Here is an 11,555-nt window from a genome sequence, read left to right on the forward strand (position 1 = left end):
TTTATTATCCTGTTTTGGAAAGAAATTATGCTACAACTAAGAACTACAGTGGCATTAAGTACAACTTACCACACAGAGACAGAAGGCCAATTACAATGCTTGAAGCAGTGTCTCAAACAATATTTGCGATGTATGTGTTTCTTTATGCCAAAAACTTGGTCCAGCTGGTTGCATCTAGCTGAGTGGCAGTACAACACCAACCTCTATTCTACAATTGTAATGTCTCCTTTTTGAGGATTATACAAATACCAACCCCTTGTTTGCTTGGGATACTTCTAGTGGCTCCAAAGAAGCGGTAGATGACAAGTTAATGAGAGAGAGAAAGCAAGTTAGCAAACTTTTAATAGCCCAATTACAAAAGACTCAAGAACGAATGAAGTTTTATGCAAATAAAAAAAAGGAATAAAAGTAAATTTAAGGTGGGAGATCAAGTTTACTTGAAATTGCAACCTTACAAGTAGACTTTTCTAGCCCTAAAGAGTAATCTAAAACTATCCGCTTGGTCCAAGCACTCCTTGACTCTCTTTTCAAAGCCCTTTTCATATTTCCCTCGCGATACTTGTTCCCTATCGCTCTCTTGCCCGTATTTAGCCTTGGACAGAATTTACCGCTCAATTAGAGCTGCATTCCCAAACAACCCAACTCGTAGGTAGCACAACGTGGTGCGACAGAGTCTGCGCACGACGGGGCTCTTACCCTCTTCGGCGCCCCTTTCTAGGAGACTTGGGCTCGGCCCGCCACTAAAGATGCTTCTCTAGCCTATAATTCGAACGCTGATGGTGCTCAATTCTCAAGTTGGGCTTTTCCTAGTTTGCTCGCCGTTACTAGGGGAATCCTAGTAAGTTTCTTTTCCTCTGCTTATTGATATGCTTAAACTTAGCATATAATCTCGTTTGACCTGGGGTCAAGATGCAAGCATCGTCCTTGCGATGCCGGAAGGGTTCAAGGGTTTTAATCGATGAATGCGCATGACTTTGAACGAGGTTGCTTATAGCATTACCACCGATTGTCGCAACGATGATGTCATCGGGGACTCAAATTTAGGCTAATCGCTAGCTGTGAGTGCACGGGAGGCCAATTTCTACCCACAGTCCAACTGAGGCCCGAAGGTCAAGGTTGGATGGGGACGACGATGCATGACACTCAGGTAGACGTGCCCTCGGCCTAATGGCTTGGGGGTGCAACTTGCGTTCAAAGACTCGATAGTTCATGGGATTCTGCAATTCACACAAAGTCTCACATTTTACTGTGTTCTTCATTGATACAAGATCCAATATATTCATTGCTGAGAGTCAGTCTGTGTATTTCGTAACAAAAGAGCAACATCACTGAAGCACCGACACCGCGAATGATGAGGCGACAGAAGACGTGCCCCTTTTTCTCATTTTGATTCCTTGGGGCAATTCATGTTGGGGGTTTGTTTGTTTTGCCTCGAAGAGGTTGATCTTGACATCTCACTCCACCCGATAGGCAAAGAGACAACAAGACCAACCGCTTCGAGATGTGAGGGGTGGCGAGAGGCAAAGATGCACCCACACCACCTCCAGTGTTGTTTACAATGCATTCACGGGTCTTTCTGCTAGGCAGGTTTCAACAATGATCCTTCCGCAGGTTCACTTACGGAAACCTTGTTACGACTTCTTGTTCCTCTAAATGATAAGGTTCAGTGGACTTCTCACGATATCGCGGGAAACAAACCTCCCATGTCGCCATGATCCGAACACTTCAACAGACAATTAAATCGGTAGGAGCGACGAGCGGTGTGTACAAAGTGCAGGGACGTAGTCAACACGAGCTTATGACTTGCACTTACTAGGAATTCCTTATTGAAGACCAACAATTGCAATGATCTATCCCCATCACGATGAAATTTCAAAGATTACCTGGGCCTGTCGGCCAATGCTATAGACTCGTTGAATACATCAGTATAGCATGTGTATGGCCTAGAACATCTAAAGGCATCACAGACCTGTTATTACCTCAAACTTCCTTAACCTAAAAAGCCATAGTCCCTCTAAAAAGCTAGCCACAGAGAATCACCTCTGTGTAGCTAGTTAGTAGGTTGAGGTCTCATTCATTAACGAAATTAACTAGACAAAACGCTCCACCAATTAAGAACAACCATGCACCACCACCCATAGAATTAAGAAAGAGCTTTCAGTCTGTTAGTCTTTACTATGTCTGAAACTAGTAAGTTAGGGTCAGAGAATGCAACGTAGGAAGATTTTTCATTCTTCCATCTCAATTTCTTTCTTTCAATCCTTGAGGACAAGGATCAATTGGAAGGAGAATGAGCATGGGCATGGGTCTGGACATAATGCTTAAATAGACAACCTAGATGGTTAAGAGTAAGGAATGGCCTAACAAGGGTGCAGACATAAACTACGATACAAGGGGCCAAAAACCCAACAATGAATTCCTTTGGAAGGTTGCTCATGAGAAAGATAGGGGCTGGTGGCTAATGAAGACAAGGTAATAAGCTGAGTTAAGAGCTAAATTGGAATATGACTAGTACATATATAAATAATTTTTGTTAGTTATGTATTGTTTTTATAGCTATCTAATTGTCCTATGGTTAGTTACCTGAGCTAAGCTAATTATATTGAAGGAATATAATACATTCTTATTATCTATGAAACGAAATTCAATCTTTCTTTCTCTCAATTCTATTTTCATCTCTTTTGAAGTCTGTCCCTCTTCTCTCAGCTTGAATCCACCACTTGGATTCCAAACCCAAATATGATCTCAATCATTTTCGGTTGGTAGAGTTCAAATGTATAAAAATAGGCTGTGAAAACTTGAGGCCGCACTTAAATCCATGATATATCTCAATCTATATTTTGATGATTTTTAGATCTCAATTGTTAGAACTTGCATAGTGCATTGGAAATTATATGGCTTGTTCCCATAGTGAGAAAGATTGACAAATGCATAAATTCTTTGTTATTAAAACACAAAAGAAAGAAAGGAGAGTTACTAAAACATATAAAGCTTCAAACAAACAAGAAAACAAACTTATTTACTATCCAAACCATCATATCTACATGGAAGGTGATCCAGGTCCAAAATTCATACCCATCACTTTCACAATCAACACCTTAAAGGGTTTTGCTTACTTCATGAGTTCTTGAACGAGGAAAAAGAACCTAAAGCCTAAGAAAAAGAAATTGGAGAAAGAATGTCCAGGAAAGGAAGAAACAAAATCTCAGACTGAGAGTTAAAATTAAAGGAATTATACTAGAAAATAATATAATTTTGAGCTTCTCTAAAATTTTAAATTCATGTTCGTCTAGCTTACTTTGAGCTTTCATAATGTGTATTTTGTACCAAAATGAAGCTCAGATGTAACAGTTCAACTTATAAGTCTAAGATGGAAACTGTGAAGGCTGGAGATGCAATATTTGAAGGCCACAAGTTGGCCGGTTGAATCTGATTTAACCAAAATTTTGAGTTTGATGGTCATTTGGCTTTGTTTTGGCTGAAGACAGTTCACATTTCCTAAAAAAAATTTGACCCATGAATCGACTAATTCCAGCACTGGACGGTGGAGCTTCAACAGTGGCTGTTCACCATAATAAAAACCCAAAAGCAAAATCAGAAATTATAAATCTATCCAACAAAATCAAGCGAAATTTATTTCAGACTAGATCTTCTTAAAAATGGAGTAATTGGACGTGCTGGGAAGTCACCTGTAATGTATACAAGTTTGGGGTTTTCTCTACCATGCTTGAAATAAAATAGCTGAGCAAAAAAATGCATGAAATAAAATAACAAAACCATAATTCTTACCTTTTTAGGGGATGGAAAAACCCAAATCTATATCTTCAGAATTTCTGCTTCCCTCGTTCCTTTCTCTTCTTTTTATCTATTTTTTCTGTAATAATTTTTGTTTTGACCATATGGGATATTTTTACACTTAAACCTTAATTTATAATTTATTCACATCATACTAGTCATACATTTATCTAGATTACACATTTCATGCAACTTAAGCATGCATATATACATACTGCATGTTACATAATTAAACATTTAAACCTAAAATCCATTAATAAAAAGAAAACAAACCCTATTTTAATAAATATAAAATATAATTAGTAAGAGCAATCCAAATGGCTAGAGTGTCTTTTTTTTTTAAAAAGCGCTAGCATCATGGATTCAACATGAGGTCAAACAAAACTGTAGTTTCATACTCACTAAATTTACTAATACCAGCGACCAGCTGTATCCACCAGATAATGGCAGATCTCAGTCTCCAATATCCGGTACAAATCCAGTTGTTTTTGTTATTTTAATTATTTAATATGACATGATGAAGACAAGATCTAAGACAAAACACCTACTGTCTTCTGAGCCACTTTTAGATCGTCCAATATCAACAAAGAAAACCCCCAAAGCTACTAACCCTAGCTAGGCTACCCTTTGATTCATCACCATTATCCATGAATAAAGTTCCTCTGCAAAACCCCCATTATCAGACCTTTATTGTTTTCTTCCTAAATTGCTCTTCATTTCATTCTACTTGTATACAATAACAATGAATAAAACTGTATAACAGGAAAATGGTTCTTCACGTGACCCTACAAGTTGACTCTCTCATGGCCAAAATCTAATAATTATTAATTAAGTACTCTTGACGGTTTATTGATTTTTGAACCCTAATCCTTAAAAGTTGTATGATAAAAAAATAATGAAACCAAAGAGAGGGAGAGAGATGTGGAAATAAAAGCCTTGAAATGTAATTTATTATGAACTTCACAACATAATATATATATAATTTAATAAAAGATTCAAAATCCAAACATTGCTGTTTTTTGTTCCCTCACACCAATTTCATATCTTAATTTCCTCGAAACTCAGACATACAAACTCAGTTACTATAACATTATTATTAAAGCTAATTAAGAATAAAACCAACAACATAAAAGCTAGCCTAGCGACTTTGCGAAATTCAACCATGAACAAGTCCATACGATAAGGCCATCAGTAGGATCGCGGCTTCTTTCTCATCCTGAGGGAAAACTCCATGAAAAGCCGAGCTCTTGCTCAATATTATCCTCAAGTCCTCAAAACAAAGCTTGTTTCTACCTTGGGGTTGGGAACTGAGTTTGCACTTTTTGTTCTTTAACTTTGCAACACAACCATTACTTGATCTCTTGGCCTTGTTTTGAACCTTATTCTTCATGCTTGTCGTTGTCTCAGCTGTAACAATAGTTCCATTGGACGCTGTTGCCGCCGCCGCTGCAGCCATTGCTCGTCTCGCTTTTCTTTGTCGAATTCCGCAGGCGTTGCAAAGAGACTGCAGTGCGACCAAAAGGTGAAAAACAGAATGAAAAAAAAAAGTCAGTTAATTATCTCAAAACTTATGTAGCAATTGTATAGGGTATTGATTAGAAAAGAGTGGAAATTCAACTATACCTTGGGACCTCTAGGACCACTCCTCCAAAGAGGAGTCTTAGTTGTGTTGCAATCAGCACAAACCCTAATTGGACTGTTGTTGATATCATTATTGTAGGAAGAGTTGCAGCTGTTATCTGGAGATGGTGAGGGCTGATTCTGAAGCTTCTGGTCTTCGATTTTCGGCGAAGAGCTTTTCGATAAATCGGTGTGATGGGAACTCATCATCTTCCTCAAAATTCTCAGCTTTGAAGGCATCCACTTAGTAGAACTGTCCTCATGGTGATGATCACTTTCGACCCTTTCTTCTTTTTTCCATAATGATAACTTGAGTCCGCAGTCACTGTTCTCCAATGCCCCATCTTTTGAAACATATATCTTAGCCTAAAAAAAAAGATCATATCATAACCCTAAGTGATCGTCACATTAAATTTTAATAAAATAAAAGAGTGAAGTGGTAATTATAATATCACCTGATCTTGAAACTCCTGGGGTTCCCTTTGACAAGAACCTGCTGCTAGGTGATGAACAGTTGAGGAAGAAGAAGATGAAGAAGGTTGAGATTTAAATGTAAAAAGGTGGTGGTGTTGGTGTTGATCATCTTCGTTAAGGTCAAAAGGAAAAGGATAAAGGGATGAATAGCAATTACTAGAAGACATTAGGGAGAGAGATCAGGTGATGAACAGCAATGATATGTTGTTGGTGTTGTCCAGTAAAGGTGGAGGATCGAAAAAAAAAGGGCAAAGAAAAAAAGGAGGGGTATTATGCTATTGAAGGGTAAACCAGTTTAGAGAGAGAGGGAGAGCAAAGAAATAAGAGGTTCACGTGATTTGAATATATGAGAGACCTGAGCCAACATGTTTAAAAAAGACAAAAAGGAAATAAAAGGAGAAGTATGGAATGCTATGCTGGAGAAGTATGGAATGCTATGCTACTGCTCCATCCTATTCAGAAATATTTAAAGGAATAATAATAAATTTAAAAAAACCCTATCTGCAGGAATTTTTTACTCACCTTTTGATGTCATTTCGAAAGAACAGAAAAGATAGACTTCTTTCAATATTTAATGGTAGCCACACAAATTAATCATATAATATTTCATTAATTTAAACATATAAAACAAAATTTGATCCCAATTGTGATCTTCTCACAGATTGTGACCTTCATGTTAGTACTATATACAATATATATCAAATTTATTGACCCAAAAAATCTGATCATCTTCACAGAAATTCTAATCTTAATTACAAGTATTATAATAACACAATATAATTTAATTTCTCTATGAATCTTTATTAAACTGTAAATTAGCATTATGGTGAACCATAGGATTAAATTGGCTAAGCCTTTTTCTTTACTAGTATATACCTAGAATTTGCTAGTAAGATGACAGATATGGTGACGCATGATACAGTCAGAGAATACAAAGAGCATTATATCTTCAGATATATAAATTGTAGTATTAGTTCTATATGAGGGTATATTTTATATAAGGAAAATTGGAGCATGCGGTGCATACATAAATATGAGTACTAGAAGAGAAGGGCTACAGTTTTCATGAGAAAGACATATATGTATACATGTGATATATCTCCATTCTTCACTACCTTAGTCTTGCCAAAAAACATTCAATGCATTGTTCAGGCAAGAGACAAATGCAGCACCCCACAACTTTGCCAATTGCCATAATCACGAATCTTAGAATTAATACATGTTCTTTCACACTGACGATATCATGCTCCTTATATAATTTCATTTTTACATATAACTTTACATACATATTTCCCTTTCACCTAGGAAACGTTTAGAAGGCAGCAGCTGGCCATATATAATTTATATATCATTTGTTAAAATTGAGAAAAAGAAAACAGAATATTTAAGCTAGCTAAGCAACCAAGATAGTTCTATCTTGAAATATTTGGAGTTGTTGAGATATATTTGAGGAAGTGCTCACTTCTTTTATCACTGCAGTAACTTGTCATATTAGGAAATTGACAATTTATTGAATCATATCTTTAAGTTGAGCTAAGATTGTAAATTATATTTAGTTAATCAATGAAGATCATATTATTTCGGGGAAACTTATTGTAATAGGCTAATTTAGTCCGGGCTCGCAAAAAAATAATAAACCCAAAATAATAAAACAAAGTCCAAGTCCAGTACAAAATTATATCATTTGGCCCGATCGGAATGGCCCATTACTTGAAAAGGTTGAAGGTCCATCTACAAGCTTATGGAAACATAATCTTCAAGGATAAGCAATATTAGATATGATATGCAATCTTAAATATGATATATGCAATCTTAGATATGATATGCAATCTTAGAAGATATGATTTTGTAATATTAGAAATTTAATTTGTAGATACTCTTTAATCTTAGTCGTTGATGTAATTGATCTGTACTGTTAGATTTGGGGAGGCTCAACTATAAATAGAGGCCTCCCTTCATTGTAAAACACTTGATTTGGGAGTAATAATAATTCTTAAGAGTATTCACTCAAATTTCTCTCTCTCTTGCGTTCTTATTTTCTGTGATTTGTTTTTATTTTGTTGATCTGTGTATAATTTATTTATTGATTTGTATATTGTTGATTTCAAATCTATTTTTCCCTTATTATTCATTTTCAAATTCATTATTTTCAAATTTGTTTACATTTTATTTTGCCTTATTTTTTTTATACTCTTTGTTTTAAATTCATTGGTCGATGCTATTTAATCATCTATTTGTTATTTTAGTTTTTTTATTATTAAATTAATTAAATTAATATTATTAATACTATTATGTAGCATCATTAATCTTGTATCATTATTATTTACTTTTTATGCCTTTAAATTTCAAATTTTGTTATATATGCATGTGTACATACATGCATTTTATAATATATACATATACGTACACATTTTTTAATTTTTATAAATATATATATACACATACTTTTATATATTTTCTATGTTTCATAATTTTATATACATACTTTTATATATATATATATATATTACATATTAAAATATGTATATTTATATATATATTTATAATTCACATACATATATATTTTTCTTATATGTACATATATATATTTTTATATTTTATAATTTTTATCTATTTTCTTTGTTATTATTATTGCTTTACTTGATGTTTATTTATTTATTTATTCACATGACCATTATTATCATTATTATATTCTTTAAATGCTTCGGTTTTATTTGTTTATTTACTTGATATTGTGTATACATGATTAATTTGTTTTTTTATTTATCTTTTCGTCATCATCATCATCATTATTATTATTATTATTGTTCTTGATCATGCTATTTATATTTACATTATCACAATTGTTACTCCATTATATAATTTTTACCCAAATTCGTATAAAAAGAAAATTTTGAAAAATAAGGGCAATACTAGGTATTTGGAATCTTCGAAAGGATTGAGCCCTAACGTATTGGGTTCCAACTCTTTCGTTGAATCTGAATAATCGAGAATGCTCTTTAATCAAAACATAAATAAAAAGCTCATTATCGGGAATTCAATACTTTGTGTCCTAACGCATTGGATGTGACACGTTGATTTCTCGAGATGAAGATTTTTCTAAAAAATAATAAAGGCAATATTCAATGTTTAGAATATTGAGAAATTGTGCCCTAATGTATTGGACTGCGATTTCTTCATCTGACTTAAACAATTGAATATCCTTTTAAATTTTATTGCACGAGTCTTTTGGACAAGTTCATTTTTGAGGATGTGAAATATCATGCCCTAACTCATTGGGTGTGACATTTTCTCTCTTCGAAATGAGAGAGTCTTAATGGGTAACTTGTTTTATATAAGTTTTCACAAAGGATCGTATTTTAAATCTCTTCAAAATTTTCAATTCTCGACATTAATACACTAATTAATCAACTAGGTACCAATTTTTAGGTGTTACGAGGGTGCTAATCCTTCCTCGTACGTAACCGACTCCCGAACCTATTTTTTCTGAATTTCGCAGACCAAAAGCATTGTTTTAATAAATCTAAATCGTTTATTAAAAACAACCATTTTACGAGGTGACCCGATCACACCTCATTAAAAAAAGATTGGTGGCGACTCCCACACCCATTTTCATTTTTTTTCAAAATCCAAGTCGACCCCGTTTTTCAAAAAAAAATAGTTTCGACACTTATTTAAAGAATTAGATCGTATCAAGTCTATTTAATCCCTTGCATTGAGGAAGCTGGATGGGATCAAAGCAGCTGGATTGGATCAAACTTTATCATCTTATCTGCCAACATCTATGTTACCTTTATTATTATTATTATTATTATTATTATTATTATTATTAAGCTATTTTAGCTGCATTTTATAAGGGACCGTGATTGATCTACATTATGTTAGTAAGCCTCGAAAACACTTTATGATTAAGAGACTTGTATAGGTTGATGTACTTTAAATGAGAGCGCTTAATCTATTCAAGTGAGGAACATTATCTTGTAAAAGTGGATTTGATTGTAAAACCTATGTGTTGTGCTTTTACAAGTTCTCAGAAGGGAGAATTTAGTAGTGAGAATTCTAATCTTCAAAGGTACAATAGTGAGGAAATTGTCACTGGGGTGTGATAAGTTTAGAATAACTGGTTATAAGTGTGTGGAGATAGTGGATACTTCTCATTGAGCTAGGCTTTATAGATGTAGGAAAATCGAATTGAGTAAACAAACTTTATTGTCCTCTATTTACTTTTTATTTTCGCAGTGCTTGCAAAATGCCAACTTCCCCTGTTACGTTTGTTAATGCTTAACTTGTTACTTAGCAATTATTTTAGGTCAATATTTTATATACTTTTTTAGGCCAATTTTTGAAGGTTGGTCTAAAATGATGGTTAGTGAAATCTACAAAAAAAAAAAAGAAAAAATGGTTAGAAAGGTGTTGGAGTTTTATCTTTGATGCACCCTTCGATCCTTAAGTCAATTTGATTCTGTAAACCCCATCTTGTGAAAAGCATCTCATTGTAGGATATCCATTGTTCAAACTTCGAATAGAAGGAATTCTAATCTCGCTTCTTCCCTTGAGATTGTTGATCTTTTGTGGCCTTGCTGTCATTTTTGTAACTAATTCTGTCCATTTTCCTACTTAGATGATATGGTTTATCCTTATTTTGGCTTTTATCCACTCGCTCAATTTTTATTTTAGCCAATTTGATTTCTTCTACTTTAATGTACCGCATGACCTTCTTGTTAGAAGATTGGGTTTAGAAAATGCAGCGGAAAATAGGTTTAAGGGAAAATTAGAGTTTGAATTTTTTTTCCAAATCAATAACTTGGTTTTGTTATCTAAAGTAATAAACATTTAATCAAAATTCGTACCTTTGTTATTCATCTAGGATGAACATTTTAACCTAGTGGTCTTCTCCGCTATCCTCAAGCTCACGTCTGTTAAATGTGGACTCGCTTCGAATCAAAAACTTTTTTTCACCAAATTACCAATGAGGCAATTTCACAATTTTTCTAAACTTTTAGGGTCAAGTTGTAAATAACAAAAAAATCTCTAGAAATTTTCTAGAATAGTTTCTTCAGAGATTTTTCTCTCTACAACTTTTCTTGAAGTCAAATGTGTGAGATAATGACCCATGCTCTCTTTATATAGGGAAAGTTTAGAGAGAGTTCAACTAGGATTGAAATTACTCACGTTAATATTAAATTAATAAAATACTATCAAGATCAATATTTAATCAAATTTAATATCTCACGTTAATATTAAATTCATAAATTAATATCAATATAAATATTAAATTAAATTAAATATTAAATTTATTAAAATAATTAATATGATCACTATTTTATGTCATTGTTACTATTTTTTCTTTTTAATGATTAATATTGTCACTGTCAAATAAAGACTATGATAAATTGCTCGTTCATAAACAAGTACCCCATGGTCATGTTCTACATTTATCAATCCACACAATGTCAATGAGAGGAAATCGTTAAATCTTTAATTGAGCTATGAGTTTCATTATTTCTAGTAAAGTCATGTCATACACAAGCCATGTACCCAACTAACCACCTCCGAACGTACTAACGTCCAGAGTGTGAATACTGCAATAAAATATAGAGTTATGAGGCGGTATCCTCAAGTATACAGGTCGAGTTGTAATATATATTTTACAACAAAGTAGGTGA

At 33.7% G+C, this 11,555-nt stretch overlaps 1 protein-coding gene and 1 non-coding gene across 2 annotated transcripts; both read right to left on the reverse strand.

The window, feature by feature from the left end:
• Positions 1-1,137: 1,137 nt before the first annotated feature.
• LOC121218749 (5.8S ribosomal RNA) lies at positions 1,138-1,294 on the reverse strand. Its single transcript, XR_005915226.1, has one exon. It is a non-coding gene; the product is annotated as a 5.8S ribosomal RNA (ribosomal RNA).
• Positions 1,295-4,717: 3,423 nt separating this feature from the next.
• Positions 4,718-6,555, reverse strand: LOC107901115 (GATA transcription factor 21). Its single transcript, XM_016826992.2, has 3 exons — positions 5,871-6,555; positions 5,419-5,781; positions 4,718-5,299 (listed from the first exon to the last, which is right to left on the reverse strand). Exons 1-3 carry the CDS (start codon positions 6,054-6,056, stop codon positions 4,952-4,954), a joined length of 897 nt encoding a protein of 298 aa, XP_016682481.1. The 5' UTR covers positions 6,057-6,555; the 3' UTR covers positions 4,718-4,951.
• Between the last annotated feature and the right edge of the window lie 5,000 nt (positions 6,556-11,555).

Source organism: Gossypium hirsutum, chromosome D06 (genome assembly GCF_007990345.1).
Source record: "Gossypium hirsutum isolate 1008001.06 chromosome D06, Gossypium_hirsutum_v2.1, whole genome shotgun sequence".
Lineage (NCBI taxonomy): Eukaryota > Viridiplantae > Streptophyta > Magnoliopsida > Malvales > Malvaceae > Gossypium > Gossypium hirsutum.